The 14,408-nt window shown below is 40.2% G+C and overlaps 1 protein-coding gene across 1 annotated transcript in view; it reads left to right on the forward strand.

Moving 5' to 3' along the window:
* Positions 1–13,996, forward strand: part of arhgef3 (Rho guanine nucleotide exchange factor (GEF) 3) — a 30,110-nt gene extending 16,114 nt beyond the window's left edge. The window contains 10 exon segments of the mRNA XM_018663343.2: positions 6,194–6,301; positions 6,900–7,025; positions 7,027–7,161; positions 7,500–7,562; positions 7,677–7,773; positions 9,086–9,162; positions 9,305–9,562; positions 9,688–9,858; positions 10,482–10,671; positions 10,844–13,996. Coding sequence (XP_018518859.1) covers positions 6,194–6,301; positions 6,900–7,025; positions 7,027–7,161; positions 7,500–7,562; positions 7,677–7,773; positions 9,086–9,162; positions 9,305–9,562; positions 9,688–9,858; positions 10,482–10,671; positions 10,844–11,598 — 1,980 coding nt within the window. The 3' untranslated portion in view covers positions 11,599–13,996.
* Positions 13,997–14,408: the final 412 nt, after the last annotated feature.

Below are 14,408 nucleotides of genomic sequence, written 5' to 3' on the forward strand. Positions count from 1 at the left end.
CGACCCACTGTCTCATGTACAGACAATGGGGCTGAGTCAGTGGGGGACGGCTATTGTCAGCTGAGCCTGTGGTGTGTGTTCATGTCAAGTCAGAGGTCAACGTTGATGCTCTGACTCACAGCTTTCAAAGGAAACAAAGAAAATAGGTCTAAAAATGACACAATGATCAGAGTCGTTCTGATGCTTCGTTAACTGCATCTGATCCAGGATGTGTGTATTTAAGTCTCTGTCTCTACAATATCTATTTTTATTTTTTCCCTCTTGTTTTGTTTTCATCACTTTCATTCTGTGGAGACTTACCCTTGCCTTAACTACTTTTGTTTACAACTAATTATGATTTTCATCATCAATCAATGTGAGGATTCTTTTCTAGATTGATCCTTTTCTTTATAAAATGTCTGAAAATAATGGAAAATAATTTCCCACAGCCCAAAGTTATACCTTCTGTATAATTTGTGTTGTCCAACCATCAATCTAAAACCTTAAGATATTCAGTTTACCATGATATAAAACAGAGAGGAGCAGCAAATCTTCACATTTGAGAAGTTGGATCGATTAATTAACCAACTGCCATTTTATTTTCTTAATTAATCTGTACATTTTTTGATAATTAATTGATCATTTGATTATTTTTTAAGCAAAATGCCAATTAGTTAATGGTTATTGGCTTCTTAAATGTGAGGATTTGCTGCTTTACTTTGTACTATGTGATCATACACTGAAAATAATTGTTGGTTTCAGCCCAACTCTTACCTTAACATGAACCAAAATCCAAATTTTAACTCTAAAACATCTCCACAGTGTGGCTCTGTAAACATGTTTATAACCCCCAGTCCTTAAATAATACAAGAGTTCACACAAACACACACAGGAATTGACTTGAAAACAACTGGAAAACCAGGACAGAGCTTTGGCTGCCTGCAGGCTACTCTCTCTTTAATAATTACAGCTCAGATTGACATTGATTGATGATGAACTGAGCAGTGAAGTCCCAGCACCACCAGTATCAGCTCCAGTATCACCAGGGGTCATGATGTTGTGTAATTCTGTGCTTTCTTTTTATCTCTGCTTTGTTCATGTCTGAAAAAACAGTTCCTATGAAAAGTGTTGACAGTCTGCACATAGAACATAATATAGGATCAGTTCGTCATTAGTTCTAGTTAGTTAGGTCTTTTCATGGAATTGGTTAACAACGAGAAAAATATAAACCTCATATAAATTTTATTCTTTATCTTCAGTCACTAATAGAAGAAAAAAAGCAAGAGACAAAACAAAAAGGTGCAGGAAAAGGGAGAACGGGCGAAAAGAGAGGAAGGAAATAAAGTAAGTGAGTGGGTGAGCGAGCCAGTGAATAAATGAGTCAGAGAGAGAGAGAGCACGAGCAAGCTGTGAGTTTTAAAACAGAGGGAGAAACAGAAGGGGGACGACCGTCACAGAGAGCGAGAGAAAGCTTCAACAGGGATTTAAAAAACAGACCAGTACGAGATCCAGATGCTCTAAATCCCGGATCTCTCTGACCTCTGTTAGGACCAAACGTTCACTGGACTCTTTTATCTGAGCTCTGCCAGCACCAGACTTGACCTGAAGATCCAAAAGAACTGTCTGAAAGCTCTGCCCTTGCTGAGCTGGATCCAGATCCTCTGCTCCTGTCGATCCTCTGACAGCACCAGGCGTTTTCAGGAAACAACCAGAGCCGGGTTGTCAGGAAATGTGATGCGAGCTTGATCCAGACAATTAACTGGTATTGATCCTTTGTTTAATCTAAACTTAACTTCTGGTCCCAAACTTTTTGTTGATGCTCTTAAAGAACCAGATTGTTGCCAGAAACTCTATTCGTACCAAGCTCTTTCTCAGCTGATATCAGGAGCTCTGTAAGAGTTACTGAATTCTTTCTGGACTCTTTCTAGACTCTCTGAATTCCTTGTGGATTCTTTACTAGTATCACTTATATTCCTAGCACCAATCCCCTTTTTGACAATCAGTACCACACCTGACCTCTGAACTCTGTACTGGTACTATACTCGCTCTGTTGGTATCACACTTTCTCTAGACACTTTTTGGATGGTCTTAACCACACCAGATTCCTTCTAGACCCTGTACTGGGGTTTAGCTCTTTGTATCAGACTCCTTACCAACCTCTTCTGAACATTCACACCTGGATGCTCTAACAGTACCAGTCTCTTCCTGGACACTCTCTTGGCTCTCTGGACACTCTCTTGGTTCTGGGAAAGGTCCAGATTCTGTGCTGGGCTTCGGTGTGAGCAGCATGGTGGCGGGGCAGAGCCCCCTCTGCCTGCTCTTACAGCGGTTCACATCTGGATGCTCTGTAGAGTTCAGCAAAGGAAACAGCAACATGGGGAAACAGGTGGAGGTAAGACAAAGGAAATATCCTCTGGAACTGCAGATTTAAGTTTTGGGGTGAACTGGTAAAACGCACCTCAGATCTCTTGACTAAATCAGTTATATCTCAGAACTGATTTCATTTAATGTAGTTTTATCTAATCTATCTAGATTTTCTAATCTGATTTGGTTTAATCTAATTGGATCTAATCTGATTTAATATCTAATCTAATCTCTTGTATGGTAAAGGCTTTATTTGAACTATGAAAACATGGATGCTTTTTCACCTAATCAGCTGCTTTCATCCTTTTCCCTACTACCTTCGTTCATTTTAGGATTATAGATTTATTTTTCCCTCGAGAATGTATCAGTTGGGAAGTTACTATTGTATATTGTGCCTCTGTGCCAGTGGCAGCCATGGTCGTTGGACGCAAAGATGAACTGAGTGGATTTTGGTGGTTAAAGGTCAAAGGTCACTGGGACATTTTTGAACATAACTCAAGAATTCACCCACCAATTAACTTGCAGCTGGTTGGTGAAGGTCACATAGTGTAATTTTAGGATTTTGTGCCTTACACTTAGTTATAGTTTGTCCATTGTTCATCTACTGCCTCATATCCTTTACCTCCTCACGATCAGTTATTTTGATTATATACTGCAGAAGTTATGCGGGTCATTTCTCCCTAATCATGTTACTACTATTGGCTTCGCTCTATGCAGACAATTTTGATTTTTATCTGCATAAAGTTTTTTGCCACCAAACTGAAAACAGTGGAAGTGAATGAGATTTAGTTTATATGGTGCTTAAAGCTATAAAGCCTTGCAACAGAAACAGATCTCACTGAGAACCATTTTCATTGGAAATATTTTCTACTGAGCAAGTATTTTATAGGTTTGTTGGGTAGTTTGTCGTCTAATGTCTTCTATTACAGTGCTAAAGACTATAGGACAGTAAGTGAGTTCTTTCATAAGTTTCTCTGTAGTGATTTTTATACCGAAGGTCATTTGACTGTTTCATGACTATAGCACCTGAGGTGGTTGTAAAAACAGATTCTGTTCAGGGCCTCAAAACAGTCTGGTCTGTCTACTAACACTGCTGTTTGACCCCAGGGGTTGTTTTCACCAGCTTGAACATAAAATATAGAGCTGACCAGCCTCATACTTAGATCTGTAAGAATAACTGGGGAGACCTCATGTTGTTTATTGCACTTAGATTCTCCATGTTTTCCCTCAGGCTTCAGCCGTCCTCTCAGCTCTGTTCTTTATCTCTCTTCATACATCAGTCATACTGGGTTGACATTTTTCCTCTTCTGTTGCCTGGTTCAAGGTCTTTGAACAGGTTTGTGTTGTGCTTGTGTCTGTGAGCAGAAAAGTAGGGACAGAAAAATGGTCACGAAAACAAACATGGATAAGATGGATGGAGTTGTGCATGTGGTTGTGGTCACTTTACAGAAATAACAACTTTAAAAGCAACAAACTGTAACTTTGCTGAACAACAGCGAGTCTGAACAGGTGAGCAGTTCTCATGTACAGAAAAAAGCCTTTCAATTGTTTGAGCACAGTTCTGACTGCGTAGTCACACTCACTGAGCTGAAACACGGCCAAACAGTGTATTACCCATGATCCCCGGCTTCTGGAGGAAGTGCTGTCGCTGTAACAAACATACCAAACTCTCTTTATAAATCTTGATATTTTCAAAGTTTCCTCGCTGGATATCAGAGATAAGTGCTGGTTTTTAATGATTTCTAAGTCTTTTTAGCTGATCTACAGTTCAGCATTACTCTGAACTTGCTGGGCCTGATTGCAGCAGTTTAAGCTGCTGACTCTCTCTCAGTTAGAGGAGATCGTACCTGCTCACCAAAGTTACAGAGAGCAAGAACAGGCATTTGGGTGTGGTGTGGGATATGAAAATAGTAAAATAGTTACATAATGTTGCTTTGAATCAAATATTTCTTGATAAACATGATGTTACTTCCTCCTAGCAACTACTGCTTCTCTGTCGACTGAAAATGACATTGATCAGATGATTAGTTTCATCCTCTGCTGACTGCTTAAAGTAAACCCCCAAAATGAGACAATAAAACATTAGTTTAAAGGTAGAAATGAGACTTGATGTATGCTGTCACAGGAGCTATTCAAACTCCAGCAGTCTGCTGTAAACCTGCTGTAATTAGATAACCAGCCTATTGTTGACCAACTGCACTGAATTGATCTTTGTCAGACTAAATCGACTGAAACATTGTCACACACACAGAAACCTCATTACAGCATATCCAATGGAAACTATCTCAAATGTAGTGTAAATATACAAATTATGTATTGTCCTCTCCAAAGCCCAAAGTATTTTTTTTTTTCTTCAAACCTCCATCAGCAACTTTAGACACACAACTTTAAATTGTCAGTCTCCCCCAAGAGATTAGATCAAACTCTTAGGTTGTTGAAAACTAAACTAAGTTGAAAACTGTGGAAACTTTGTTGTCAGATTTGGGACATGAACTTGAAGCAGAGGACAGTTAAACTCTGTTTTTAACTCTGGAGCAATCAAGGACAAAAAAAAGGAAAACTGTCAATGTATTTTTGGTTGACTGGTTCCTGACTGTGAGCGCTGATGGAAACAAAGTTTGATGGTTCCTGTATTCCAGTAGGTCAGCTGACTCTCTGCTTCAGGGCAGACCGAAGATATACAAACACACCCTCACACACATACACACACACACACACACACACAAATATTGAATTATTGTAAGTCTGTATCCAGGGCAAGCAGGCTGATGGCATTTACACACACAGAAACAGACCCTGATATTATGGAGGCCTGATATGTGTGTGTGTATTTATGTGTGAGAGAGAGAGTCTGGCAGAGAGGGGAAGATTTTGAGTCACACTATTGTTTAACACAGAGTATATCAACAATACAGAGTCGGTTTTCCCGCAAAAAACTACTATCTACACACACTCTGCTATTTTAAAGACTTCAGACTAAACAGTGTGAGACTGAGTGCATAGAGTGTTGAGACTGACTGCATAAGTTCTTCCCAAAACATTTAGTCACTTAATGAATTAGTCAATTGACGGAAAATCCATCAACAACAGTTGTGGATGATCAGTTAGTTTTAAGAATTTATCATATAATACATTTACTAAACAAAACTCCAAAAACTCTCTAGTTTCAGCTTCTCAAATGTGAAGATTTGCAGGTTTTCTCTGCTTCATATTGCTAAAAAAAACTGACTATATGAGGGCTTTTATTGCTAGTTTCATTGATTTTAAATATTTTTAAAATGATATCTGTGTCATTTACAGTGATGTTGTTTGTTGATGTTTTGTTGTTATGACAAATTGTCTTGTTTTACTGTTGTTTTAATGCTGCTAAGTTCAGATAGACAGTGAAGCTTCTTAACAAAAAACAAAGTATGTTATCAAATTACTGTAGCTGCTGGCTGCTGGTTGTATTGACCAGAAATTAATCCTATATTTGTAGGATGTTTGGACCTTTTAAAGGCGTGGTTTTGATGTACATTACTGTCTGCCACAGAGTGTCTTTTGATCGTACCTCTGGGGGAAACCAAAGTCTAAAATTTCAGTAATATGCACAAAGGCTCCACTAAAATGTGTCCACTAAAATGTGTCCACTAAAATGTGTTCACAAAGAATTTATAAAAACCAAAATATTATGATGACGGCATTCAGATGTTGCTGTTGCCCGGAGGTCTGTGTGAAAGTCATCTGAGCAGGATGTCGATTCATCGTCTGGACTTCAGTCCTCATGTGGACTTTGTGCACATGTGGATCACAGGACTCTTGTTTTTGTGTGATAATGTGAACATAATTAAACTCTAGTTCTCTTCTACAGGAGCCCAGCACCAAGCGCAGCAAACCTGTATCCAGGGTGACATCTCTGGCCAGTCTGCTGCCGCCTGTCAAGACCGCACCGCTGAAGAGGATTGGTCAGACCCTGCAGGTAAACCACTGATCTGACTGTTCTCCACCATTTCAGTTTTTTTCTTTTAATGATATCCTCACTGTTACTTCTGATAGAAACACAAGACTTCTTCTAAATGATATTATAATCCCATAGGTCTATATTAACACCCGTAACACTCAGCCGTGGATGCCACGGAGAAGCATGTTTTATCCTCAAATTTGTGACCAAAACACAGCTCTATTATCGCTGAATTCATTGAAATTTACCCAGAGTTCAGAAGTAAAATGATTTTAGCTGCAAATTCTGAAATCAGTGTTTTCAACACCTTAATCTTCAGGTCCAACCTGCACAACAGAATTTTAAGTCTGTATTTTCAGATTTCTTTCTTGAAAGTCACAGATCTTTTCTAATATAGTTGTTGCTCTTTTGTACTAATGATTAAATCAGTTTCATGGCAAACAAAGCTCAAGTGCAGAGTTGAACATGATTAAATGCCCTTCTATAGTTTTCCTCAAGGGAAACAGATTTGTTTTCTGTCACCACAGGCAGTAAAAAAAAGATTAGGAAATACTGATACTATAAGTAAGAATATAGATACTTCTTATTTACTATAACCGTCTCTCTGTCTCTGCAGCGCTCCATCAGTTTTCGTAATGAGAGTCGGATGGAGAGATCTGCTCCTCCTCGTCCTCCTCCTCCCTCCTCCTCAACACTGAAGACGCGAGTTATCTCAGCGACCGTCTCCAACCCCTCCTCCTCCTATGACTGCGACACGGGTTTCCACAGCAGCAGCCCCAGCCGCCAAGCGGCGGGACAGCAAGCTCTGGAGCGAGACATTTGATGTACGACTGGGAGCAACACAACCTCTGAGCCCGAAGGAGATAAAACGACAAGAGGTGAGAAACACACTGCTGCTGCACTGAGGAATTCTTTGTGATATCCCAGTAACACCTTGAGGGAATTTCTTCACATTCACTTGAATTCAAATATTAACTCATTTTAGTGGTAAAAGGATCAAAGGTCAAGGTCACTGCAACTAAACAAACCACATGTTTTTGATCTGTAACTCAAGAACTCACACGCTAATTAACTGTAACTGGACTGGTTGATGGAGTCTTGCAACTGATCCAAGTTGCATTTTTATCTTCCTTTAAATATTGTGCAAATAAAAGATTGTCCACCTCTTCATATTTACAGATAATTTCAGACTAAAACTCACTCTCTCTCTCTGCAGGCTATATTTGAGTTGGCTCAGGGTGAACAAGACTTGGTGGAGGATCTCAAGTTGGCAAAGAAGGTAAAGAGAAACCTTATTGTTTTCTTGAAGACATGACTTTTCTCCTATATTTATTCCACAGTACAGGTATTTTCTAATTGTGCTCATAAGTGTGTGTTTGCTTGTGTTCTTCAGGCCTACCATGACCCGATGCTGAAGCTATCAATCATGACCGAGCAGGAACTGAACCAGATCTTTGGTACTCTGGACTCGCTGATACCCCTGCATGAAGGTAGGACGGAGCATTTCCAACACACAGCAGCCTCCTCCAAACCTGCGCCTTGGTCACTTTTACTTTTTTCCTAATGGCAGTGTTACAATGTCAGACCTGGAGTCTTGTATGTGTCAAATATTATGAAACAGGAATCAGACTTTGCACTTTTATAATGTTAAATGATGTGACAATGTATCAGGGGATTCACTATGTGAAGTGGAGGGCAAGCTTCTCTCACGGCTTCAATGGTAAAATAAGTTTTAAAATCCCTCTGTTTCGCAGCCTCACTCTCTCTCTCTCCTTCTGAGTGAAGCCAGAAAGAACATCAAGATAAAAGACATCTATGTCTGAATGACTAAATGCCATCACTTTAAAACAGAGAGATGAAGAAGGTAATGTGAAGTGTTCAAATATCTAAGGGCGTATAGTTGTAGTTCCTCTAATTGCCACCAGATGGTGACTGTGTAGAAGTGAACGAGGAATCCCCAAAACATCTCTGTGAACTTTAACCTGTGTGAGTGAGTGGCTAATGAAAAGGAGAGTCACACACTGAATATAACAAACTCCCAAATATGTAACATTTTTAAGGTTTCTGTCAGGCAAACATTCATGTAAACAAAAAGCACTGACTTAGGTGTAGATTTGAATAAAGACAGACCAAGAGCTAAAGTTTAATAAAGAGGAAAAACCCCATGCAATTCAGGAGAAAACAGATAAAAACTGAGCAGTCAGGTTTGAGCTGGACTGAAATTAAGACTAGGTACTTAAATCTGTCCATATTACCAAGTCTCAACAACTGTCCAGTAGCATCAGTTGGCCTCAAATGACTGGTCAGATTTGTTATTCGTAAGTTTCTGATGTGATTAAAAAATGAGTCCAGTTTAGACTTTGCACGTGTTCAGTGGCTTCTATTTAGCCAACGTTTAACATTTTGAGAGGCTTCTTTTATGAAATAAGAAAAGGTGTTTTATAAGAAAACATTTTAACATTTCACAAAATTATTTCAAAAAATGCCGACCTTTGTTGGTGACCTGGGTTGAGGCTCATGCAGTGCAGCTGTTGTAGCTTCCTCTGTGTCTTACTTAGTCTTTGATGTGCCCCTGCAAATGAGTCGCAAGCAAAGGAGATGGCAGGTTTTATATATGTCTGTGAGTTACACATTATCTAAGTCAGGGTTACAATCTGTCTTGTCTGTGTCCTTGGGCTTTGAGTAAGGCATCAGCAGTCTGCTGTTTGTGTTAACAAATTCTTTGCATTTTAAGCATTTTAAGTTCTGTAATTTTCCATTGCACCTCCACTCTACATTTCACAATTGTCTGTCTCTCATCAGACCTGCTGAGTCGCCTCAGAGACGCCAGAAAACCTGACGGATCCACAGAAAATGTGGGACACATCCTGACTGACTGGGTAAATGAGTGTTTTTCTTCACATAATAAAACAAACTGAATGTGTAATCATAATCTACATGACTCAGATAATTCTTTTTGTGCATCTTTCCTTGTCTCCTACACTCTGCAGTAACCAGGTCTCTGTCTTTGTGTCCCTGCAGCTGCCCTGTCTCTCTGCCTACACACCGTACTGCAGTAACCAGGTGAAGGCCAAGCCCTTGTTGGACCAGAAGAAGCAGGATCGCCGGGTCCAGGACTTCTTGCAGCGCTGCTTGCAGTCGCCCTTCAGCAGGAAGTTGGACCTGTGGAACTTTCTAGACATCCCCCGCAGCCGACTGGTGAAATACCCACTGCTGCTCAGGGAGATCCTGAAGCACACGCCCAACGACCACCCGGACCGGCAGCACCTGGATGAGGCGGTGAGGAAAACCAACGGCTTTAATCCTGAAAAGTCAAGAATAATCAAATTAAATGAAGAGGAAACAGATTAGATGAGCTAAACTGTGTCTAGATGGAGTTTTCATTTTGTCTGTTTGCTTCACAGGTGCTGATGGTCCAGAGCGTGGTGGCAGACATCAACAGACGGACGGGAGAGTCGGAGTGTCAGTACTACAAGGATCGTCTGTTGTACACGGAGGATGGACAGAAGGATGAACTCATTGACCAGTCCAGGACCCTCAGCTGCCATGGAGAACTAAAGAACAACAGAGGACTCGTCAGTACAATTTTATACACCCCTTCTCTTTAATCCCTACATTTCCCACCCTCCCTCTTCAGTCATTCATACAGTTCCTCAGCCACCTCTGACCGGCATCTGCTCACATGCATCAGAGGATTAGAGAAGGATGTAAAAAGCAAAATATTTCTCTGGCTGAAATGTTCACAAACTCTTCCCTTATCAACAGTTTTAATTCATATTCAAAGTCAAGTATAAAGTGGATTTATTTGCAGTTTAATGGCAACTTGAGTACAAGTCAACAACTAACAAATATGAGATGAGATGATGAATTGTATCTCACACTTTCTCTCTCCTACCTTTTGTCATGTCTTTGTAATGTATTGGTGGGTTAAACATAACATATAAATTCAATAATATATGGAGTATATAAAGATAATTTCAAAATAAAAGTATACCTGTGTTGTTGTGATTGTTTAAGTCATTTATACTTTTATTTTATCTTATTCTTTTATCTATTTTATGACCAGAATGACTGGTAAACTGGATCCAAATATTTTATCTGTCATATGTGGAAAAAAAAATTGCATAAATATAAACAAAACAGCTGATAAAGTAAAGAAACATTAACATCTACTCTCTCTCTCCATCTCTCTTTCCAGAAGCTTCATGTCTTTCTGTTCCAGGACGTCCTGGTCATCACCAGGTCGGTCTCACTCAATGACCAGCCAGTCAGCTATCAGCTCTGCCGTCAGCCAATCCCCATCCGACAGCTGGACCTAGAGGACCTGTCGGACGGAGAGATGAGAGTGGGCGGGTCCATCAGAGGGGCCTTCAGCAACAACGAGCGGAGTTAGTACTACAAACGCAGAAGCAGCCAAATTTTTTATGAAAATGGAGGACAGATTCAATTTGATAGAATTCAGCATCACAACTTGAAGTTACAAAATACAAATTTAAAACCAGTTGGCACAGATGTCTGACCATAATAACCGCTCTTCTGCTGTCTGTCTCCTCCTTACAGCAAAGAACTTCTTTCGGGTTTCGTTCCGCACTGGAGGTCAGCTGCAGAGTCACTGCTTCCAGGCCAGTGATGCCTTCAACAAACAGCAATGGATCAACTGCATCAGACAGGCCAAGGAGGCTGCAGCACTGACTGGAAACCAGCTACCAGAGACAGGACAGTGTCTGGAGACAGGGCTGGGTGGACAGATAGGGCCGCTTGGTGGGACAGCACTGAGTTTACGAGGTGATTCAGGGATTGAAGATGAAAAAGGGATGTGGGGGGAGATGGAGGCAGAGGTGGGTTTGGAGGGAAAGGAGGATCTTAGTGGAGGTAAAGATCTAAGTAAAGAGGCTGAGGTGGGTTTGACAGGAGAGATGAAGACGGGCAAGGAGATGGAGACAGGTTTGGCTGTGGATGATGAGACAGCTTTTGAATTAGATGGAGAAACAAGGATGGACAGTGACATGAGGCTGTTGAGCGGTGAGACAGAGACAGGTGAGATAGAGACAGGGCAGGGTCTTCGTGATGAGACGGGGGCAGAGCCCGGAGGAGGAGTAGATTGGAAGATGGATGGAGGAGGAGAAGAAGGAGAGACTCTTAGCAGAGGGAGTAATGATGTTCCCACCTCCCTCCTCTCCCCCTTCTCTCCTACTCAAGAGGAGGAGGATGTCACAGTGGGGGAGCAGAGTGGTGCTAAAGAGGAGGATGAGGTCGGCATGGACACCAGCGAGGTTGACCCACCGGAGGGCGAGGAGCTGATCCTCAGGTGCTGATACAAGGACCAAATGAAAAGACGACACACTGAAGGACCAGCGCTGCAGCCAATCAAATTGAATAATGATGATGATGTCACTGACAACACTTGGATGAACTCGTTAAGACACATTAGCCAGTGTGTTCTAGAACAGTGTGTTCTACACTGTAACTACTATACCCTGACTGTTGGTAACCGTGGTAACCACCTTGTTCTAGAATGCCACAGCAGCTGTTCACCCCCTCACTCTGGAACGCTGGCCTTATGAACTGTATGGATTCTAGAGAAGCGGATACAGATGGTGCCCCATTTATTCCAGTGAAAGCTGGTCACCAGACACATACTGCAAAAACAGGCTCCCTCAGGCTTTCCTTTGCAACTTCCATCTGATTCCCCACACATAAATAGCACAAAAGTACTCACTGATCCTCAAGACTTAAATGTTCATTGGACTGAAATGCTCAAATTCTGAAGAAAGTATTTATGGTTTTACTGCCTTTTTAAATTATGTATCTGTGAGGGAAAGAAAAAACTATTGATTGGGCCAGTGGCTGTCACATGACCTGCAGTTCCAACTGTGGCCACAATACCAAAAATCACTTCACAGCCTAACACTGTTCTCTGGAACTTGACCGTTAGTTATGTTACCATGACTACCACTATACCTTCATCAATGGCACCATGTTGCCATGGTAATCACATTTCACCTAGAGGGTGCAAGAGTGAAAGTTATTCCTTGTTTTATCCAAGTTTACTTTATACTGAATTCTTTGTGTCTTCATGGCTTTAGCTCACTTGCTTATATTTTGCGCTTGACCTTGCCTCTGAACAAACGCTATTTTGCTGCCAAGTCCTTACCTGTCCTGTTAACATGTTCATTAATTCCTCTACTGGCTGTTTAGGCTGTTAAAGTGCAGTTTGTGACCATCACTGGCACAAAGAACAGGTTGTTTATATGGCTTGCTATATACTAGCACAAGGATACATGCATGAGCACCCCCATAATGGAATGCACATCCCCGCTGATGGTCTCAAGCTATTCAACGAATGGCTGTTGACGGTAATGAGGCTCAGGAAAGGTAGCAACATTCAAAAAGCAAAGGGAAGAACTCTGCTAGTTGATGTAAACACGGATTTAAATAATCCGTAACTCAATAAAACATAACTTACTTATTTCCAGAAAGACTCCACACCTTTAAAAACGCTGCCCATAGTTTTGAATTAACAAAAAGAAAAGACACATACTATTTGCTAAACACAGTAATATTCTCAGAAAACCTTCACCACAGTACTGTTGACGTTAGCATCAGTCTCAGGTGGCATATGAGTCAATCACAAGAGTCAGAGTTCAAGTCAGGTCAATGGATCACAATAAAGTAATGTAAATGTAATAGTTTTTGCATTTAAAACATCAGTAATTTGTAATATATCATATTTGCAGCTACAACTGCCACTCTATGCTAAATTACCATCTCTGTTGTAGAGATTTGACTAATGTGGAGAGGCAGAACTCTGTTTATCGTATTTTATAATCACTTGTAATGTCTTGACACACTGGAAAAAACAGAGCTTTACACCCTGTTGATACAGTGGAATGAGGTCGGGATGTGGAGGTTGGATTATAGGCTTTTGTCCTCAACACAGAAGTGACTATTTTAACTGACCATCACCATGATGTTCCTGTAAAACAGCTTTAATTCCCTATTGCCTCAACCTTGCATTGCTAAATATTTCTGACTTTAGTGTTAAATAAAACGACTGTGTAATGTGAAAGAGGGTAAATGGTTAGGATTTAGAGATTTTTAGACTCTTTTACCTCCTAGTTTTGGTTTTGCATACAGCACACTTACTATATGGTTCAGGTTTAGTGTTTCCAGCTGCAGAAAGCAGCTGTTTTCAGGAAACAAGCTTTCACACTCCCACTGTAAACGACCCAACCAGCACAGACAACAGTCAAACACAACTGTTTGACCAAACCAAAGCAGAAAGGAGAGTGAATAGTGTTTGAATGTAATGTTATGTTTAGCACAGTCTACTTAGAATATTTCAGAAACATTAGATGATTCATTAGCAGATTTTCAGTTGTGACCATCTATCCCTATAATATTCTGTAAAACTGAAAGAAACAGCTCGTAGCTGCTGTAGGTATTTTGTTGTGGCCATCAGAGAAGTCCTGAAGAAGGAGTCTGTTGTGTTTGTACTGTATGTAAAGAGTGTATATGAGACCTGTTTGTATATGAATGTAGGAGCAAAGCCAAGCGTGTCTGTTAACTTAAGATACCCCAGACAAACCTGTGCATACTGTCAGTTTCTTTTTATTCTGTTGAGTAAAAACTAAAAAGGTAATATTTAGTTGGGGTATTAGCTAATGTGTCAAATGTCATAAGACCAAAGCATCAATAAATTGTTTTAAGAGATGTCTGTCACTGAATGGATGGTTACTGGTGGTTGCAGATAGAAGTACAAGTGTGTGTGTGTGTGTGTGTGTGTGTGTGTGTTATTTATGCCTAAAAATAAGTCTCAAAAATAAAGTAAATAAAAAATAAAAATGATATGAAAATATTGATAAGCCAAAAATTAGTCCGTTTTCTAACTCTTTAATCACAACTAACTATTGTTTCCAAAATCTAAAATCGAAAAAAAACAAAAACAAAAAACAATTAGATACTGATTCAAAATGTAAATTTTATAATGTTGTATGTCAGGATTTACTTATTATCACATAATTTTGAATTAATAATTTTAACCTACTATCTCACATTATTTGTGCATGTATCTGTCACTCCACATTCAATATTTTATCCATTTCTTTGAATAAAACGATTTCCG

Source organism: Lates calcarifer, linkage group LG12 (genome assembly GCF_001640805.2).
Source record: "Lates calcarifer isolate ASB-BC8 linkage group LG12, TLL_Latcal_v3, whole genome shotgun sequence".
Taxonomy (NCBI): domain Eukaryota; kingdom Metazoa; phylum Chordata; class Actinopteri; family Centropomidae; genus Lates; species Lates calcarifer.